Below are 23,237 nucleotides of genomic sequence, written 5' to 3'. Positions count from 1 at the left end.
GAAATCTCAACCATATTCACCGCAAAAATAACTACTACGCACAACACAAACACAGCCGCAACCTTGTTGGCCATTTTGTTCTTCTCTACTGTTTTTTCTTCACTTTGGTAAATTTGAAGTTGATTATTCACAGGCGAGTTTTTATAGGAGAAAGCTTGTTTCAAAACATTACAAGGCTTCAGAACTTATAGCTACTATTTTTAGACATTTAATTGAAACCAACAAATAGGTCAAAGGACCATCAATTCTAACAAAAATCCCTCAGCATTGCACACATCAGTCTTAAAACTTGTGGCTGTGATGCTGTATTTACCTGAGGATTTAAATCCTGAGAGAATACTCAAAATATGCTCCAACAATCATTTCCGTCTGTCCTTGAACATCAATCATTCATTACTTATGAAGTAACAAAAACAATCATGGGTACCAAATAAACTAAAAAAAGATTAATATATTTTAAAGATTTTAAACGACACATTAAGAGTATAAATAACAAAATAACTTAATTCCACCCAGGAACAAAAGACTAAAATAGAAAACAGCAGAAAAGTACGTAATACTCCAATATTGAAGCGTGAATAGGATTATATTTTCTGAAAATTAAATTCATAACATTTCAAAACCATACAGGTTGAGTTGTCCAGACCTTTAAAGGTCACAAAATAGAAAGCCTAGTCTAAGAAAACTTAAAACATCTTCTGCAGTGATTCCCATGCTACACTTCAAGTCTTTAACGGTACTGAAAAAAAAAAGGATGAAATAGGTCAGATGATACGAAATACAGAGTAACGACCTTCACTTAAAACACTATAAATCAAACAGAAGTTTAATGGAAGCCAAAACATTCTCAAGCAAATATTGGCAACAAGTATAAGAGGCATCACCAATCAAAATGGCTTAGTCAAGTGATGCCTATGATCTATGTACTATAAGTATAAGATGGTATCTCATTAGAGCAATCGAATAGCAATCATGTAGGTTGAGTAGAGGAACAGAGCAGTAATGAGACAAGTGATGCCTATGATCTATGTACTATAAGTATAAGATGGTTTCTTTCAAACATTGGAAGGAAATGATTGTAAAAAGGGGAAGGGTAGTGGATCCTTTCAATTCCTTCCCAACCCTTCCGTTCCCCTCCCCTCCCCACCTCTTCCCCTTTCGATCCTTCACCCCATCCTATATCAAACATGACAAAATATTGAACCCCCAACCTAGTCTCTACATCCCCGGCCATTAAATCCAAATTATCTCATTCACCACATGAGGTACACAAGAGGATAATTTCAGCTGCAAATCACAGACATAAAAGTTTCAGTCATGTTCATACTATTCCATTTTTATAGACTATCACTGGGAAAGCAACCAAGAGATAGGAGTATAATCCTATTCAATCAACAAGAATTCCTTAGTAAACTTGATCATCTTTGATCTAGTCTGGTTTACCCACACACAAAACCAGACTAGATCATCCAAGTTCTTACCCAGAAACTGAGTGGATTAAAGTAAAAGTTCCAATAAAATAAGTTCTGATAATTATTGTACGCAAAATAACATCCACATTGCAATTTTCAGATAGCACCAATCACAAGATCATCTCTTAACTATATCAAACTACAAATCAATGCAGAAAACACCATAGCTCAGATTAATACATACAAAGTAACAGCATTACGTCTCCTAAAGTTAAAACTTGTACGGGTAAATCAGATTATCGAAGTCACAGAACCAAGTCAACAAAAGGCAGGAGAGTATCACCGATCACAGCTAAACCTCAAGCTTAAACTAGTAATCAATTTATCAATGTCTATGGAGCTCAACCTCAAACATTGTAAGCTGAATAGAAACCCATAAGCTGAAATTGATTATCGACACCGATAACACGTCATTGACTCTGCCTCTGGCACCAATTAATTCAACTTCCAACATTCAGAGCTCAATAGAAGCACAACAACTCAACTAAACTAAACGGAACGGAAAAACACAGGAATCCAACATTCATTTACATACTAATTTCAACTTACATTACTATTCTTCGTTAGGTAAACGCAAATTATAACCACTGGTTTCCCAATTCACAAGCATATAATCATCAAAAATAACAAAACACAATGCAGAATCCAATATCAGGTCGATTAATCAAGTTTAACAAAATGAATCAAGCCAAAAAGCCAAATAAAACAGATAAAATCAAGCAAAAAAACAGAAAAATAGGTAAAATTGTACCTTGATGAAACCGATTTCCTTGGCATTGCTGCGGAAGCATTGCCTGCAGCACATCAAACCATACTTGCGGATGATTGCGTGAGGGTTGCCGCAAACTCGGCTGCAATAAATCAATGTCAAATTAAACAAACAAAAAAGTCGAAAAAATGGATGAAAATTAGAATCAGCATAGATTTGGAAAGAGAGAGGGATTACCAGGCGCGAGATCCAGGACCGTAGTTCTTAGGGTGAGCATTCCAGATGTTAGAGTGACCCATTTTCTTCTTCGATTCAAGATTTCGGATAAACCCTAGATGAAGAAGAAGAGTAAAGCGCCGCTTGTGTTTCTGAAAACCCTAGCAATCTGAATGTTAGAGGAGGAGTCAGAGAGGTATATGATGGGAAAATCAGTGTGTCAACGCAATGACCATCCTGCTCAAACGCGCCGTTTTGTTTTTGTTTTTGTTTTTTTTTTTTTTTTTCTTTTTTTTTTAAATTTTTTTTTTCTTTTCTAAGTTCAATAACAGTAAAAATATTTCAGTTCAGGTGTAGCCGGGGTTAATCGGTCGGTCAGTATTTACTCGGTCAAGTGTTACTCGATCAAGGGTTATTCAATCAAGAGTTAACACCAATAAAGCGCTGTTAAAGAAGAAATAATAAAGATAATCAATTAAAATAATTTCAATTTTGTAAAAATAATTCGTAAAATAATTAACAAAAAAACTATGCTTATAATTAATCTTATGCATGTCAATTAATTTTTGGGCACAATTTTATGAGGAAAATTTTGGTAAATACGAAGTAGTATTAAATGTTATCAAATTTTTTCTACATCATTAACATTCTCTCTCCAAATGCAACAAAATGTTATTAGAACACTTTGTACAGTCCAAAACTTTATTGTGGCTTATTGTTAATGTTGTATCATCAATGGACAATGGGTAATAGTTCTCATTTAGGTGGCTTATTGTTAATGTTGTATCATCATTGGACAATGGGTAATAGTTCTTATTTAGGTTAATTGGTAGATTAATCATATTGATTGTAAGAATACACAAATATTTTTCTTCTTTCTGCATTTGGAATTAGGGTCTGTTCACATTTACTTAATTTCAGTTCAGTTCAGTTCAGCTCCAATCAATTCAGTTCAATTCAGTTCCGTTCCAATCAGTTCAGTTCAGTTCAGTTCAGCTCTTAATTTCCCTCTCACATAAAATATTCATTTCAGCTCAATTCAGTTCAGCTCCAATCAATTCAATTCAGTTCAGTTCAGCTCCAATCAGTTCAGTTCAGTTCAGCTCAGTAAATATGAACAGGCTCTTAGAAAACAATTTATATGTATTCTTCTATATCACTGATTGAGTCATAAAGTATAGTATGTTTGACTTTGCAACATTAGTGCTCAGTTGCTCACTATCGCAATGACAATGGATAGTAACTAACTATACATGTAAATTTTTGATACTATAATAAGCAGATCGTTGCAATACTTACGAAGTTCTATTTAGCTTAGTAGCAATAATGAAATACAATACACCAAGTCTATTGAAAACTTCTAATCATGAGATTGAAGTTCAATCCCCCCATTATTGACACCCATTATTGACAAATTATCTAGCCCGCTAACCCAAACCAGGTTGACCTGTGAGGAGTTCCAACCCGGTAGGGCCCTTCATCACACCCAAAAAATAAATAGTGGAATACAATTATTACTCAGTGAATGATAAGTGTTACTAATCAAATGAACCAGACCCATAACCTGACCTTACTAAGCATTCAATCTTCTGAACAGCAATGATAAATAACCAAAGATACAGTGTTATTTGCTCAAGCGATTGAGGCGAACAACACTTGTACCATCCATACCGATTAAATAAGAACCCAATCTTGGAGAATTAACAGAGATTTCAAGTTTTCAACATGCCAGAATTCAGTAACCCATTTTATAGGAGGTAGATGCTGTAGATTTTGATTAGGAAAAAAAAAAAAAATAACCAAATACACAAAAGAAAAACCGAATATACTCCAGGGCAATAACATAACCTAAATTTTTGTAACATTCAAATCTAATCCATTCATAGAATCATAGCAGACTAAAAATTCCAATGGCACACAGGTCCAGTGGTTTTACATACTCCATAGTCAACATTTAAACGAAAAAATAAAAGTGTTCCATAACTCAATCTACAAAAACTTCAGAGCTGCTTCGACATTGCTGCCAAATTGCACATCAACGGTACTGAAAAAAGGGAAAAGAATAAAAGTCAGACTTGATGAATCAAAACATTTCTTTAGTAATTCAAACATAAAATTCAAGTTACAAGAAAGAATCCGCCAAATTAACAAAGAATGTCCAACTTCCTTGAATAAAAGTCGGTGATAGACTAATAGTAGTCATTACAGCCCCTGAACTTCATAACTTTTCAGTTCGAAAAGTATCAGATAGGCCATTAATATTGTCCTCTTACGGAGTAATATGCAATTTTTCCCCCTTGAAAATTAGTGGAGGAAGACAAATTCACCATGACATTAGAGACAAGTGATGACATGCCACATTAATGGCTAATACATGATTAATGGGATTCATAACAATAACTCAGCACGAGTTTGCCAGCTTCAAGTTAACAGCCTATCGCACACTTCATAGATACTTCAAACAGAGAAAGCCAAGTAAATGTGTATAGCATACACTCCTATATCCTGCTGGGATTCATTACAATAACTAAGCACAAGCTTGCCAGCTTCAAGTTAACAGCCTATCGCAAACTTCATAATTATTTCTAACAAAGAGCTCCGAGTAAATATGTATATACATTCCTGTATCCTCCTCTAAACAAAGTCAGCAGAGAAGAACCATTGTAATTGCATTCCTATTTCATCTTCCTATTTCTTAAGGTATAAAGTTGGAAAACCATATTTGTCACTGATAATCTTTCTCCAAAAGCAATGATCTTCCTCTAAATAATATATTTCCCCAACAATAAAGCCATACCTTGATTACAAATCCCCAAACTAAACACCGTAAAGACAAAGTTCACCGTCCCAAGCACGAATCAATATACTGATAAAACAGTATAGAATATCATACTGTTAAGCCAAAAACACTACAATATAACACACTAAGTTTCATAAAGCCTAAAAATCTGTCAATGAGCACCAGCTATAAATTGATGTTACATAACAATCCCAATTTCCAATCCTTAAAAAGACATTGCAATATCTCCAAGTGCAATATCATCATCAAAAAAACTCATTTCAAGCTATGTTCTCCGGACTCTTCACTTCACCTCAAGTACCCATGTCAAATACTCGACACTCATATTTGATAGAACATCTAAACACTTCATTTGTAACAAAATCAAGATAAAAGTTATGCACCCAAATAGTAATGTCAAATTTTTAACCTCAAAATTACTTGAAATTAGCACTAGTTTATGATCAGAGAGAATTGACAATTCCATTCACATTAAGGGCATGCTTGGATTGGGTGTAATACATTAAGGGGGTAATAAAAGTCAAATTAAGCATAATGAATGTGAAAATAGGGAAGAAGGAGATAGTGATGGTGTGAGTATAAGAAGATTATGTAGTGATGGTATGGTTTGAGGTGAAGAAAGAGGAATCAATACCCTCATTTTGGGGGTAATAGTTACACTAGGGGGAGGGTGGGTAACTATTACCCTCATTTTGAGAGTAATAATTCCTCCATCTCTCTCTTTTCCTCATGGCACAACTAGTTTATTTCATTTGTAAGCACCATGTCTCCTACAACAATACCTCTAATTACTTATGTTTTTTCAAGTTTGACTTTTATTACCCCCTTAATGTTTTACCCCCAATCCAAGCATGCCCTAAGGTGTAGATTAAACAATAACACATATGCATATAATCAAACCCAAGACACCCTCTCAAAATAATCCGCTAAATTAGCAAAAAAAAAAAATACTAATAGTACTCCGTAATAAATATATATGAAACAAAGAGAAAGAGATAACCTTGATGAAACCAATTTCCTTGGCATTGCTACGGAAGCATTGTCTGCAGCACATCAAACCATACTTGCGAATGATTGCGTGAGGGTTCCCGCAAACTCGGCTGACAAAATTTGAATGAAAATAAACAAACAAATTAAACCCAGAAAAATTAACACAGATTAATCTGAAATTCTGAGATATAAAGATGGATTACCAAGCGCGAGATCCAGGACCGTAGTTCTTAGGGTGAGCGTTCCAGATGTTAGAGTGCCCCATTTTTGTTACTTTTCCGGCGCTTTCAAAGCTCTCACTTTAAACCCTAGAAATTATGCCGATAGACTGGGGAAATGAGAAGGGGTTTTTATTTGCTGGATTTTGGACCCAACACCCAACAACTTTACCTCTCAACGCGCCGTTTTGGCCTTTTTTCTTATTGGCATTTACAAGATAGACTAATAGAGTATATCTAATTAATTTGTTATTCGTATTACCCAGTGATAATTGTATACTCCGTATAAGATTAACATGAAACCGTCAAAAAAATGTAGCTAAATTGTACGACATCAAACCGTATTTTGTAGTGCAGTTTGGTTATACGTATGGTTTTGTGCGGGGTTGAAAAAAAATAAATTATACGGTTTGGTGCGGTTTGTTTCGCAATCATCCCTAAGAGTGTATAATGAATTTTGCGAATATTTGATAACATCTAAATTCTTTAACCCTATGTGATTGAAAACTTCAAAATACTTATTGTTATTTTTTGGCGTGGAGCAAAAGCCACAAGAACAATGATGTATACATAATTTGATCTTAGTAATACCACCCTTCAATATTTAACCAACAAACTAGTTAACGTTCACTTCGATATGCAAATTATGGTTAAGCACTTGCTAAGTATTTGTGTGAATTTTAGAGGCAGATGATATTGGTGTATTTCATCAATTTGTTAATCTATTGAGGCTCTTCCCCTATTCTGCCAATCAAAGTATGTCAGTATTTTCGTATTCCAACAAGAATGGAATTGACAAGTTATTCTCAATTTTCAAAGAAGAATTCACCCTTAATCATAAAATCGGAGTGCATAACTCCTAATTTGCATTATGATGAACAATATAACCAGTAACCATCACCACCACAAGACTCATTTCGCAACGAACGGAAAGCCGCTCTGTTTGAAGGAATGAAGGCCTTCTCAAGCAGGGCTATGATGAAAGTAAAACAACCATTGCAAAAAAATTTAAGATAAACCCATAATAACAGTATAATAGCACATAAACACCACCATGAAAGTACATGATCAGTCTCCCTTAAGATTTTCCAAAGCATCCATGATGCAAATTGTTTGTGGCACACATTATTACTAATGCCATTTTGTACACCAAATGTTACAAGATGGATGGCGGGAATTTCTTGAAGATCTCTCAAGGGCTGGACAAATGATCTGTTCTTAGGGGCGTCTTGGAAATATGTCAATATTTGGGTTATAAGACTAGTTTTATTCGAGTTTATAACACTGGTTTCACTAGAGTACCCCGAAGAAAGGATCATTTTATCCGGTTTCTGAGAGATCAAATCCATCATTCCTCGACGTATAATGTCTCTAGGTGCCAAATTATCATATATGTCCAGACAATTTTTCATATACATGGAAATGTTGAATGCTAATGGCCAAGCAGTATACTTGTCCTAAAGAGTTCAGAGGTGCAGCATCGACGTCTACCAAAACTTGTTGCTAAGGCATGTAGTGTTTGATCTAGCCCAGGCTAAGGCGTTTTTCAAAGATTTTTTCTTGAGCCATTTAGGGGAAGGAGAGCGAGTGCTTTCATGAGTAGTCTCCGATTTCTTCAACATCTCCCACATAATTCGAACATCTTCGTATTCACAAGCTTGTACTTCTTGACTTAGTATCAATATTCCTGTTTGTTCAAGTCATAGCAGCCAAATTCATTAGGTATTGTTCAACTATCTCAAATTTAAACAAATAAAATTCGAGCAGGAGTTAAAAACTTTGCTTTCTTTTCTTTAAGTATTAGAACCAAAAAAACAACCAATCAAACATACGACTCAATTGAATTACTAACAGTCAACCAAAGTTGTTAAGGGTCGTTTTCATCTTTCTAATATCTTAGCTGCTTTAACTTCAATTAAGTACCATCAACTTGAAAGATCAAACTATCAGACTAATAAGAAAAACAACATGCTTACATGATCCTAATTACGTAACTTTCAGCTTACAGGAATCTAAGTCATCACAACTTGTAAGCCAGCAAATCAAACACTAGTATATAGTTATATGCTTGTAATCGTCATTATCATCTACTAATAGACAATATTATTGACTTGTCCGACAATTATTTTTGACTTATACACTATCCACCTCGACCTCTCATCCCTAACTGTATGTTACAGGTCTTCACGTAACATAACAGTATAACAGTTTAAACAATATTATTATTGCATATTCCTTGAATCCTCATGCTTCATGTTCTACCCAAATCATGATAGTCATGACATAGCTAGCGTCCTCAACTTCTCATTCTTCATGCTCACCCAACTACTTAAAGCATAACATCATCTATTATATATAATAATGATCGGTCCTCAACATCCCGTGCTAGTAGTTAATACGCCGTACCAACTAACTGTTGAACAACCACGAAAATTAATCCATATGTAATACCGTATGAAGTATTTAGTATAGCGTGATGAAAAGGCTGGATTGGACCTCAAATCCTCAAAATTTTCCATTAGCAACAACAATTGTGTTTGATACTTACACTCGCTGAATTTTATGTGAAATTTCTAACTATATACCGTATTTCCTTCGTTTTTTTTTTTAATATTTCCAACACTTACTTAAAATGAAAATGTTACAATACTTCCAACATAGTATAAATGGAAATTTATTTTAGAGAAAAGATGTATTATTTCCCTTAATTAAAGCACATGACCCACTAAATTACACTCCTGACAACCACTCGCCTCATTTTATAGAGTATTATATCATGTGAACCTCACATTTCTTAAATATCATGAAAAAAAATGTGTGTTGTAACTATTGAAAACCAGAGGAAGTACAAATTGGTTCGTGATATAGTTTCAAATTTAAGACTATACCGTCCTCTAAATAATCTCATACAAGAATACATGAATTTGTGCATTATCCCTCGATTAAATTTGCATACCACATACATCTTCATCATCTATTAAGACTATTAATTATGTTAGTTATGTAGATGACTATTCCTCAATATTCTCTCACTAGTACACGGAGTAGTTAATACCAAACTACCAACTAATTACCAACGGTTGGACAACCAGAAAAGCAATTAAAACCGACCCATGTGATCAATAAACATAAAAATAATTTAGAGTCGTCAGTTTTGTAATATCTCCTAATAAGCTCAAATTTAAAGCCAATCTAATACAACCAAATTATCAAAAGATTGAAAATTTTTCACCCATGTCACATAATCATATTTATTGTACCAATAATAACCAATTTCCCATTATCTCATGCATATAATTAATTAATTATAATGTTTAATCATGATTTCCACAAAATAACTACAATTTGTTGAGCTAAATCTTTATCAAAACAGTTTCTAATTTCCATCAACAAATTTCGACTTTTTTCAGTGACAATCATCATCTAAGAACATTTAAAAACGGAGGGAATATTACTTACCACGCTTGCGAAAACCAATACGAGCAGCGAGACCACGGCAAAGTCGTTTAACAGGATAGATGATTCTTTTCTCCAACCAATAACACTCCATAGTACAGTACTTCGACTAGTATCGATATCTCACCCTTTCTTTTGATATTCAATTTACAAATATGATGAAGATAATATAATTCGTTACGAATTTTGTTAGACTAATCCCCTAAAAACTAGGATATATCTTCTTGAATAATAAGAATAAGTAAAATCCCTTCTTTACGAAGAAAAAGTCTTTTTTTCTAATTTCTGGAAACGGGAAGAAGAAGGCTCCTTCCAAGAATAATAAAGTTAGGAAAAAGATAAATGTATGGTACGATACTTTTTAAACCCACATATTCATAAAAAACAAAAATTATTAAATTTAAAAAGTCGGCAAATCCAGTAAAATACGACCACGTGGTCAATTTTTAGTCTGGGAAATTAAACAACAGGTTTAACTGTCGGTGGCCTTTTCTTTTTACACGTGTGGTTTTCATATTCATCATGCTTGACTCCATTGTCACTTAGCTAAGATATTACTTTTAATTTTATTCATAAATATAGACAAGAATCACAAGATATTACTTCAATTTTATTCATTAAATATGCAAGATATTATTATTACCTTGCTACTATTGTTAATTTGTTATTGGTATTATTTTCATTATTATAAAGTTGAAAATGATGGTTTCACCTAACTTGTGGAGACTTTGGGCTTAGAGGGTTAATGGTTGGATTCAAGAAATCTTTTTTTCCACAAAAATACAAAAATATATTTATTTGGCAAGTTGGTGGATCTAATTGGTCAAATTTATTATATTTTTTTAGTTTTATATTAAGGGATATTTTTTGTTTTATTTGTATGAGGAAGTATTTTTAAAACAAAACTAGAATGTGACTACATCCACTTGAAGTTGTGGTGTTGATACTTCGTATAAGCTTGTATTAGTTAAGGACCTATTCACTTTAGCTTAATTTTAGTTCAGTTCAATTCAGCTCCAATCAATTAATTAAGTTTAGTTCAACTCCTAATATCCTTCTTTTATAAAATATCCAGTCTAGTTCAGTTCAGTTCAGTTTAACTCCAATCAGTTCAGTTCAGTTCAACTCCAATCAGTTTAGTTCAGTTCAGTTTAGTAAAGATGAACAGGCCCTAAAATCCCTAATATTGTACCAGTTAACCTAGTATCTTCTCACAAGGCAATCTCATCCAACTTTATAAATCAGACTTGTTTCAAATAAGAAGATAAATTAACCTTACATCGGTTGGCTCGGTAGCTTGATAAAGCTTTTACCATGTACCCCTTACCATAGCACGGAGTATCACCTTATTTTCTTAGTACACATCCACTTGACTCGATGAATTGTATAGATTATTGTTAAAAGATACGGAGTAAGGAATTTATAATTATATAATTAGATGGAATATATACAAAATTTTGTTGGCAATGTACATAGAATATATTAATTAATGAATAATTAATCTATGATTGTGACTAGATTAAGACATTTCAACTATTGCCGTTCTTAGTTGTCTTCTTCTTTTTTTTTTTTTTTTTTTTTTTTTTTTTTGACGGGATAGTTGTCTTTGTTAATTGGTGGAAGCATGCTATAATGTTTTCACAAGCCATTATTTAACATTAAATAACAGACAAATGCTTGTATACGAAGTAGTAGAATATAGTACGGATTATGTCATTGAGATGTCTAGTCGATAAATTTCTTTAAAAAAATATACATACTACGTAAACTCAACCTACATACCTTGATACCTATATAATAAAAGTTTCACATCAGTTTTCTCGAAGTATAAGAAATGGAAACATTTTTACAGAAGTTTCTTCGATTCTTAGTGAATATATTCTTCCTTATCCAATAGTGTAAAGTAGAAACTTGACACATTAAGGATATATGTTATGGATTAGCTCTTTCCCTATAGATTAATGTTTTAGATAAAAGAACTTGTAATAAGGTATGGAGTACACAATCATCTTTTTTTTTTTTTTTTTTTTCTAATTAATCAATTAGCGTTACGTTAATCTTGGTTTTTAAGAATATGCAGGGTACATTGTTTAAAACAAGTGAGAAAAACTTTAAACTTAAGGAAACATTTATTCTTTTCTTTTTTTTTTTCTTTTTTTTTTCTTTTTTCTAATTAATCAATTAGCGTTACGTTAATCTTGGTTTTTAAGAATATGCAGGGTACATTGTTTAAAACAAGTGAGGAAAACTTTAAACTTAAGGAAACATTTATTCTTTTCAGTACAAATCAAAACATTCAAAACTTGTATACATACATGCAAATGCCTCTAAATTTATCCCCTCTACCACTACTCACAAATTCCAATCCTTTACTAAACCAAGTACTTGTACTCCGTACTATTAATGTATTAGGTTTACACTAGAATTTAAGGGTTGTGACAAATGACATGAACTAGGGTTAGAGGTGACAATTTAAACATCCAGACCGGGTTCAGTAAGGTCAAGTCGAGTCGCTTAGCATTATTTTTTTTTAAACTTTAATTATGTTAAATAATTACATCCACACGTGTTGAAATCTGAACCAGATTTTTTTAAAATCAATTTTAAATTGGGTTGGATCGTGTGCGGTTTTAACACCTCTACTTTGGGCCTTAACCTAGCTCTGCCGTTACCAAATTAGAGAAATTACCCTTGAGACAAGCAGCAGAAGCAGTGAAGCACCGTCCTTCTCTCTGTAGTCTCTATCCTCCCCACCCGCCAACATCAGCAGTCAGCGAAATAAAGCGGCAACCGTTAATTCTTAAGGTACCACTATTTCTCTTTTCTACTCCCTCTTTTTTCAACTACGTATAATTTTGACTTTTAATTTATTTTATTTTATTTGTTTTATTATTATTTTCGCCCTGATTAGTGATTACTACTTGTACTGCATTATAATTCAATTTGGTGTTGTGATTGTTGATAATGATTGAATGATTGTATTCTTTAAGCAGAATTGTTGCAAAAAATACTCAAATTATTGCAGAATTAATATTCATTTCTCAACTGTTTTTGTCCATCTCATTAATTCAACATTAGTAGTATATCAATGGTTATTACACAAATTAAATGTTGTTAGATATTGGGTTGGAATTTATCTATATGTTAATAATATGGTGGATCAAATGTTTTTGAAACACTGATGTTTTTCAAGTGTATCAAAATATATGTGTGCAAATACCACCCGATTTCATGTTTGTTTATCATTGTGATTTGTGAGTGACTAGTAAAGGGGAACTGGTTCTTCAATCAATTCTTAGCGGATTTCATTTTATCGTTCTATATTGATGGGGTGGATTTTGCATTCGTTGAAGGGGTAATGGCTAATGTAGGCCATATGCTGAACTAATTGGCAATGAAATTGTCAAAACTTTGATACTGGTGGGACTTTAGATTTATATACATCGGGTTTATCCACTAATATTGGTCAGGAGATTCGAGTTTCAGGATGTGAAAGATTATAGCACCCTCAGGCTGTGTTTATCACTGTTTATGTTATATGTTTGTTTTCTTATTGTATTAGAATCTGAACATAAAACCAAGTTAGATGGTTGAATAAGTAGATGTACTGGTAATGATATCAAACATATAAATTATTCTTGTGATTTAGTTACTTATTTGAGCAGTTATCCTGATTTTTGTTGGGAGTGCCAAAGCATCGTTCTTGATGACAATGCATGACATTCATATTGAGATAAATACCTGTAGCAAGTCACTACCTCACCAGATGTTGCTTACCCTCTATTAAGGTAGAAAGGTCAATTAACATGTAGTTTAAAAACAGGTAAATGACATAGGAGTAAAGTAAGAGAACCCATTTAATGGGTTACTGTTTCTCCAATGATAAAAAATATGGGAAATTCCCTGTTTCTCATATTGAGAAACGAAATTTGTTTCACATGGGGGCATTTTCGTGAATAAATCAACAATATTTCATTATTGTGGGCTCCACAATTGAATATAGTTGTTGGTTTATTTATCAAAATGCCATGTGAGAAACAAATTTTGTTTCTCACTATCCCTTTCTTTTCGGTCACAAATTCTTTCACTTCTCTGATCATTTCCAGCTATTCTCTGTTGTCATTTGATCAAGGTATAGAGTATAGATATCTGAAATCAAGCACATTATTGAATTTTTAATTGCTGAAAGCTGAGGTATAAAATTTGGTTGAGTTGGATGGAGTTTTTGACAACAACTATGTTCGAAGCATGACTCTGCTATTTCCTGAAACCCTTGAATTTGTATTGTGTCCGCGTACACCTGTCTGTTATATCTGTGCTGCACATTAGATGGAAATCCTGGAAAAACTTTCACTTGTAAATTATGGACACTTTGGAGTTTGGACACCACACTTGTCCAAGCTTATATGAAACTACAAGAAGACAAAGAACGATAATATAAATATTGGGCACTTAGGAGTAGTCTTAGATAGCTGACTGCTCTATCCCACATTCATACTGTACATGACATTGCAGTTTGTAAATGACTAAACAAGTTGTTTTCAAGTCATTACCTTAATTTCTGTCTGCTGCTAGATAGATTATGTCAATTTATCTGTTTATTGACATTGTTTTCTCTACCCTTCCCTCCAGCTATTGGCTGCTAAGTTAGCTTTGCAATGGGGAAAACTGACGAGGGCTCAAAATCTGGTAACGTGAAGATGGAATCTTACTCCAACAAGCCCAAGACAAAAGCAGCTCCTAAAGTTTCATCTTACATTTATTGGGTAGCTTCCCCTTGCTCTGATGATGAAGATTATTATTATGGTTCTGATGAAGAGAAAGAGCAGAATGTTGTCTGACTTGTCTCTTTTCTTATCAACTAGCAGCTGAGTTCAGTTCCCAGACTATTGGATATTACTCTGACTGGCAAAGATGTTAAAAAAAAAAAAAATGCTCAATCGAAACAGGAGGCGCTAATGGGACAGATGCTGCTGAAGCTCAGGCATCCAACATGTTTGATGTTCTCGGACTCTCGGGTTTACAAGGATACATAGGTTTGCCCTACTTTGTCATTTAGTGGTGGATGGAAATTGAGGATCTCACTGGCTAGAGCACTTTTCACACAGCCTACACTACTATTACTCGATGAACTCACCATTCACTCAGACCTCAGAGCTGCTTTTGGTTAGAGGAGCATTTATGTTGATGGAAGGAAAGTCTTATTGTAGTCCCACATGATAGGGATTTTCTCAACACAATCTCCAGTGAAATAATCCATCTTCATGACATGATGATTCATAAATTTCATGGAAATTTTGATGGCTTTGAGAGTGGTTATGAACAATGTAAAAGAAAATTATGGAAATTGAAGAAAATGACGAGCAATTGAAAGCCACATAAAAGGTCAGGCAATCAAGTTCAGCAAAAGAAGGTGTTGGAGTGGCCGAGTGGGTTAAATTTACACAGGAAAAGAAGGAATCTAAAAGCAAGGGTGAGAGTAGCATTGCTGAGGATGGGCCACTGACAGAAGCACAAAGAAAATGGAGAGATTATACTGGAGTCTAACTTCCTTGATCCTACTGAGCTTACTCCTTCCCTACTGCAGCTTATTGAAATCAGCTTCAGTTATCCAAATTCAATAGAATTTAGATTGTCTAATGTAGATGTTTGGGTTGGAATTGCTATTGTGGGGCCCAATGGATCGGGGGAAATTTACTCTGCTTAATATTCTTGCTGTGAACCTGTCTCCAACATTGGGCAGGGGGAGGGAGAGAGAGCTAAAGAGGAGCTTAAAGCTAAGCGTTGGAAGATATCTGCAGCACTTTGTGGATCTTCTAACAATAAATGAAACATCAGTGTAGTTTTTCTTTGTCTCCATGCAGATCAAGAGGGAATGAGTAAACATGAGGCCTCTTCAGGGCATAACTGGTCAAGTTTGGGCTCCCAAGTTATAACCATCTGACCCCAATTGCAAAGTTATCAGGGGGTCAAAAAGGTCAGGTGGTATATACTTTAATAGCAATGTTGAAGCTTCAATTTGTCATAGGATATACAACCAATCCTTGGAAATGCTGAACATCTACGTGTGCCCTGGCAGATGCCTTGGATAAATTTACAAGCAGAGTTGTTCCTATCAGTCATGATTCTTAGTTGATTTTTTGTGTGGGTAAGGTTGAGGAGCGTAGTCAAATTTTGGTGGTGGACGATGGGACTGTGAGAATCTTCTTAGGGGCTTTCAAGGAGTATTTGGAAGTGCTGCAAAGAGAGATCATGGCTGAAGTGATGACTGACATAGCATGCACGCATTGATTTATTTGTATAGGTATTTGCTGCCTGAGAGTACTGTTAAATTCGAAATTTGGCATTTTATGAGGATAGTATAAATTCCCTTTTTTTTTTTAATCGTATAAAATTCGGAAAGTTTCAAATTCAGAATTTCTGTCAAATGCCAGAGAAGTTTGTTCTTGTGGCAAATTCTAGGGCAAGGATTTTTGCTTCTACTTTTGTGCATCCCTGCCTTCTGCTTAAGCTGATGTGAATTAATACCTAAAACTTTTTACTGTGTTATTTGTGAGTTGTGACCACTGTCTCTCTTCTCAATTCCGATTCTTTTAAGGGGTTGCGGCAATCAATATCTGAAAGGGCTTGGCACCCAGGAGAAATCCCTCCGGCCAGATTAGTTGAAAGATTTGAGCTAAATGAGGCGGTACTGTCAGGTACTACTACTCTTTTTGCTATACTGTTATCTTCGATCATGACATACTTCAGCTATATACAGATATTTTACTTGCAACATAGCTAAATACGTGTAGTGATTACTGATTAGAGAAGGTGAACGTATGACTATTGAAATAATTTTAGCATCAAGTGTAGGAAAAGTTTAGTTAGAAGTATGTGTTTTTGTTACTCGTATTATGAGTAATTTATCTGGTTGCATTTATGCATCATCTAATTTCTTTCTCAAAGTGTGTTATCATAAGGTTGTGTTGTAAGTAAAGAAAAAAGAGAAAGTATATCACAAAAGCTAAACAAACCTAATGTAACACCATACTTAAAGTTGAACAATGGATACATTGATATTTATTATTACAGGAACATATAAAACGAATTCACACATACTGGAGGATAACAACACATAAACACAAACTAAGAAATTGAAACATAGATAACATCCGGAAAATGTTATAGCATACAAGTATGTATCACTGCATATGCTATTCAAGTTATTACATTTTTAAAAGCAACGAACATAATTTAGCCATACATGTAACCTTAGAGTCATTCAAATAAGCAATTTAGCATTTACCCTTCATGACTGAGGTTGAGTAATAAGGAGGTTCATCTTTGGCAAGCCATCGCTTAATGTTGAACCTCTTTACAGCGGAGCTTTTCCCCGTCTGGTCATTAACAACGGTGACTTCCAAGTAGTCAACGTACCAACCAGGGTGATCACCACCATTGTTGTGGCTCAATTCCATTTTGCAAATTTTGAGGCATTTTCCGGGGATTTTAAATTTGTCCAACTGACCCTTCTCAAAGTAGTCTTTTGAATCTGGTCCATCCCTATACCTTCTCAAACTTGGAGCATCTATTGTTTCGCCATTCTTGGCATACAGACGAAGCAAAATCCTAGCATCTGTTCCAGCTCTTTCGACATTTCCGGTTTTCAGTTTCACGTTATACGTACATGACTGCATATGCACAAAAAAAATGGTATCAACCCATGTAGTAGTGTGTACTAGTGTATGGATTATGTAGTCAAAAGTTGGATATATTCCCTCGGTTTACGAATAATTAATGTGTTTGCTTTATGATTAATGTCTTCCTAGGCTATAGTAATGAAAACTAAGCATGGATATATATAAAACTTCTGTGTATATGAAGTGCATTTACGGTACTAAATCTTTTACAACCTTTATAATCATATTTTACGCAACTATAAAACCTCAAAAGGTGAAAGAAATAATCAAAAGTTCGAACAAGAGAGGTATGTATACAGCTACGTAGGAGTATATAGTGCCAAACAACATCTTAATACTTGAGGATCAACTAGTGTGTGACTTGACTTATTATATATAGGTTCACAGTGGCGGATCCAGAATTTTACGGGTGCTAGGTCACCATTAGCTATCGACCGCATACCAATCATAATTAATGCATTAATATTCTAAAAGTTAATTAAAAAAAAAAAAAAAAAAAATAAAAAAAATTCCAAAAGTATTAAATGTTACGGGGAAGGAAAAGGATAATGACAAGTCACTAATGAAATTACCCAAAAAAATTAGAACAATGACCTTTAACAATTTACCAGTTTGAGAACTAAGTAAGTAGTGGTAGATATTATGTAAAAGGGAAAAAAAAAAAAATGATGCCCGTAGGAATTGATCCATGATCTTTGACAAAATTTATAATGCCTCCCACCACTACAATACTAAGAACTCACTTGTAAAGTTGTAAGTATGCATTATGTTTACATATTAATCTTCTAAATGAAAAAAAAAAAAAAAAAAAAAAACACGGAGTGTAGCTTCCCCTAGGAGTCGAACCGCTGACATTAGTCTAAAAATATGAAGCCTGCACCATTAGACTACGGAGTACATATCATTACCAATTACAGTATTTAATATTTAAACATTTCCCGTTTTTGTGCTAGGTCACGTGACCCACCTTGCACAAGGGTGGCTCCGCCACTGTAGGTTCATCTAGCTTAATTAGCTAGTTTCATGCATGAATCAATAACTAAAAAACTATGCAAAAGATTAAGAAGTTTTAACGATGAGAATACAAAAATTGATGTATAGTCAGGGTCTTACAGAGTGAGCAACAATGGCTGAGGAGAAGAAGAAGACGACGAGAATACTTAGAATGTAAGTACCCTTTGCCATGCCTATTAAACTCTTTCTAGCTTTCTCACTATTTCTTGACTCAATTAGAAGATGTGGAGAAATATTTTTGAGTTGTGGTTTGGCTAGCAATAGCACCTCGCCTATTTATAGCAAATATGGCAACATACTAAGTACACCTTATGTATTTTTAAAATACTTGTATAGTATTATCATATACTCTATATTGATAGATTAATTAATTTAATTAATTAATTACGGAGTAATAGATGTTGAGTCGATAACAAGCAGTCAAGAAGGCAAGGATAGACAACTAAACAAGGCGTCGAATTTTTCCTCTCGTTCTTTGAATAAAACAGTACTTCGTATTTTTCTTGTACTGTACTACGTAATTATGTTTTTAATTATTGAAACGTTTTCATATTTGCACATAAATACATTACTTCTCTAGTACGGAGTAAATGATAAAGAAATGGTTTTCATATTTCCACATAAACACATTATTAATTACTTCTTCCTAAGATGTTATTACTAAGGGCCTGTTCACATTTACTTAATTTCAGTTCAGTTCAGTTCAACTCCTAATTTCCTTCTCTCATAAAATATTCATTTCAGCTCAATTCAGTTCAGTTCAGTTCAACTCCAATCAGTTTGGTTCAACTCAGTTCAGTAAATGTGAACAGGCCCTAACTTACAATGATAAAGACAGTGAAAGTATATAGTAAATATACAAAGTACTAATATAAAAAATTACATTGGCAAATAATGCAACATAGCTAGAAATAATTTTTAAAAATATAGTGTTATTGCTTTCCAAAAAAAAAAAACAATATATAGTCTTAATAAATACTAATTTAGTAGGCATTGATTAGGTTACAAGGATTCAGTCAGGAAGATGGACATCGAACAAGGCATAGAGTTCGCCATTTCTTGAGGAAGAAATATGACTATTTAGACAAATCCCTATGCAAACCATATACGTTAATCTTTATAAGATAATTGAATTTTTGTCCATATCTACAAATTATTTTAGTAAGTATTTGATTGTGTAGTAATAATAATTGTCAAATATAGCTGGTCACGACAGATGTACGATGATAATTGGTCGAAGCTGATCGAGGAAGATAACCTAAGAAATGAAAGGCTACTTATTCTATTTTTGATTAATTATGGGATTGGATCGGAGGGTAATATATTATTAAGATAAAGACAAAGCTCAAAGTTGACAATAAAAAGCAAGATCATTAATTCATTATCATTTATATTTTGATCAACTCAAATTAATTCAAGGTCAATGAATTGAATAGAACAAAACAACAAAGCTTAAAACGTTAAAAGTAAGGAAATAATTAATGATCTTTTTGTTATATTAAGTCTCATATCATATGTAAGTAGTAGTACTAAGTATTACTTCTTTTATAATAGAGACAAAAAATGTACTCGTATCCCTACCTTATAAAAAGTAGAAAATTACTCTTATGAATAGTGTAATGTCAATTAGAGGTGTCAAATCGGGTACCCAGATGGAGTTTAGGTTGACCCACGACGGGTCGGGATGTTTGGGTCGGGTAATGATGGGTCATTTTAATCTTACAAACCAAATCAAATCGGGTTGAGCTTCATCAGATTCGGGTTAAAGTTGAGTTCAAGTATGGTCGGATACAAATCGAATTGGGTCGAGTCAAATTCAAATCGAGTCATATCATGTTAAGATGAAGTCGGATCCGGATTTTATTGGGTTTATTTGGGTCAAAGTGAATTTATTTGACTTTGGATCGGGTCATTTCCAATTCGATTAGATCTTGGTTCAAATCAATTCAATTCCGGTTAAAATTTGAATGTGATTGCTTCGATACAAAAATAATGGGTTAACTTATTACTTTATATTAAATTGTTGCAAATAATATGAAACGAAGGTAGTACAACACTCTTTGCTAAATTACTTCATTAATATGACATGTTAAGATCGAGCATATTGTATACAATAATCACCCCGGATCATATACGAGTCAACTTTGCAAGTGGATTGCTTCCATGTGAATTGTGGTACTCGAATAAATGATATTGTTGTATCCACTTATCTAATTAGCTACATTATTTAGGTATATAATGATAATATGGGATTTTTTGACTTTAGAGTACTAAAATCATGGATTAATTCACTATTATATCGATCAATGTGCCGTTCCTATAATGTTGACTCGATTCAAACATATTCTTATTGCTTTGCTTTACTTTTGTGGTATCTCATTCATACGGAGTATCAATTATCATTCCTTTCTATGACTCTCTTCTTTGTTCTCTCTACAAATTCTACAATTCACAACTTGAATGTTGACTCTAGAAAAACTTCATCAAACAACGTAACTCAAATGTAAGGATATGATTCCAAGGTTGAGCCATCAAACATTCTCTACCACGAATGTACCAGTGGTAAAGAATTTGATTTCAAGATAGAACAAAAAGTTATGTTTAGAAACAAGTTGGGTTTAATTGAATTATGAGTGATTTCGGGTCGATTTTAATTGGGTCATGGGAAGTTTCAAATCGGATAATTAAAGGTCGGGTAAAAAGTGGTATTTATTCGGGTCTAAATGGTTTCAGGTAGATTTCATTTCGGGCTAGATCGAATTCAAACCTTATATTATCGGGTCTTATTGGTTTCAGTTAAATATGAGTCGATTCCAAATTGGGTTTGGATCATAAATTATCAGGTGGAGTCGGTTTCGAGATAACGTCGAGTCGACTTTAGATTGGATTCGGATAAAAAATATCCGGGTCCTACCAGTTCGAAAACAATTCGGTTTCAAGTAAACCTTTCGGGTCGGGTAAGTTTTTGACACCCCTAATGTCAATCATACTCTTTAAATTGTGTATTTACATATATACCCTCATTAATATGTATAAGTTTTTTTTAATGAATAGTGTTTGGACAATTATACCCTCTAAAATATTTAATTATGTACTTATTTGCTCTCATGCATTAATGTTAGTTGTATTGGACATTTATACCCATAAACATAGTTGTTTACATATTTTAATTCTGCTAACAACTAAATTTGTGATTTTAAAACAAGCCAAAAGAGCTTCTAGATATGACTAGCTATGCGCGCGCATCGCGCGCGTTAGCTGTCCTAGTATACTATACAAAGTACAAAATTAACACTAATGTAATACCCCATAACATTGATTGTATGATCAACTTATAATTTACTTTTCATTTGTTAATCCAAACAGATATTTAGTATATAACATTTGTATTGATATTTAGTATTTACGTAGTATAAATTTTAGAATCCAAATTTAAAGGGAAGATTAATACAAACAAAGGTTAGAAAATAAAGTTTAATCTCGAACACCAAAAATAGTGTATATAAAAATTCTCAACATAAAACAGTTTCCTAATGGATAATAAAACAACTATTATCCACGACTTAAAAATTGATAAGCTAAAATTTAAAGTACATTTTTATTATTCATTCATTTTTTTTAATTTAAATTTCTTTTGGCACATTAAACATAATAATGCTACAAATCATGATTGTTTCTAAACGAAGACGTGCATCTTTTCCTCAGTAATTTAGATCATCTCTCGTCTTCGTATAAACCATCACTTCATATTTAGTCTCACTTCAACTTCTTCCCCATTCCATTTACTTTGGCTGTAATAACAAGAAGAAGAAAAAAATAAATAAATAAAAAAACCACAAATTAGTTTAGCAACATTGTAAAGTCCTCCATAAAGTAATTGGTTAAAGGGTGGTACTCAAGACCTATAATATAATCAAACCCCTATTTACGCGCGCTACTATATTTTGTGCCTCATAAGCCAATATAAAGAACTTTGACAACTATATTGAACCAAATTAAAACACCCTTCATATTCTAATGTTAATTAAAGTAAAATCGAGCCATAATCGATCTATTTTATTTTAACTTGAAAAGGTAACAAGATTTTTTATTTTTACCACCTTTTAAAACTAAGTTTTGATTTTTATTTTCTTATTAAATATATATATTTTTTAATAATTTAACACCTTAAAAAAAAATAATTTTACCACCATTTAACAACCATAATATATACAGTAAGATAAAGCTAATCAAAGAATTATAGGCTATGTTATGATTAATATCCCAATTGATAAACATACCCCTGGTTTCCTCTTCATCACATTTTTCATCACAACTCATCTCACAATGGGTTTCACCTCCCTGGCAAGAGTTTTGGCAGTCAGCGAAACATTTCTTGTACACCTCTGTACCGGCACCATTAGGGTCACCGGCCTCTACCACCAAGTTCATGGCCGCGGCCACAATCATGCACATCATAAACATTGCAACAAACTTGTTAGCGGCCATTTTTTTTGTAATGTACGAATTATCTTTTGTTTTGAATAAAATAGTACGTGTGATGGATTTAATTTGTTGCATGAGAAGAGCCTAGGTTATATATATTGTGGAGTGCTTATTTTTGGACAAATTAAAAACCTTAAAATGTGGGCTATTTTATGGTGAACTTTTAATTTAGTGCTATTTGATTGGCTAAAAGCT

General features: G+C 33.4%; 1 protein-coding gene and 1 pseudogene across 1 annotated transcript; one reads left to right on the top strand and one right to left on the bottom strand.

Moving 5' to 3' along the window:
* Positions 1 to 14,519: 14,519 nt before the first annotated feature.
* LOC145597211 (ABC transporter F family member 4 pseudogene) lies at positions 14,520 to 16,253 on the top strand (annotated as a pseudogene).
* Positions 16,254 to 17,036: 783 nt separating this feature from the next.
* On the bottom strand, positions 17,037 to 18,767 carry LOC145598897 (PLAT domain-containing protein 3-like). The gene is made up of 2 exons (XM_081655299.1): positions 18,657 to 18,767; positions 17,037 to 17,534 (listed from the first exon to the last, which is right to left on the bottom strand). The coding sequence occupies exons 1-2, from the start codon at positions 18,726 to 18,728 to the stop codon at positions 17,139 to 17,141; spliced, it is 468 nt and encodes a 155-aa protein (XP_081511425.1). The 5' UTR covers positions 18,729 to 18,767; the 3' UTR covers positions 17,037 to 17,138.
* Positions 18,768 to 23,237: the final 4,470 nt, after the last annotated feature.

The sequence above is a fragment of the Chenopodium album genome, chromosome 20, assembly GCF_948465745.1.
Source record: "Chenopodium album chromosome 20, dcCheAlbu1.1, whole genome shotgun sequence".
Lineage (NCBI taxonomy): Eukaryota > Viridiplantae > Streptophyta > Magnoliopsida > Caryophyllales > Amaranthaceae > Chenopodium > Chenopodium album.
Note: the sequence above shows the minus strand (reverse complement) of the source record. Positions and strands in the feature narration are given on the sequence as shown.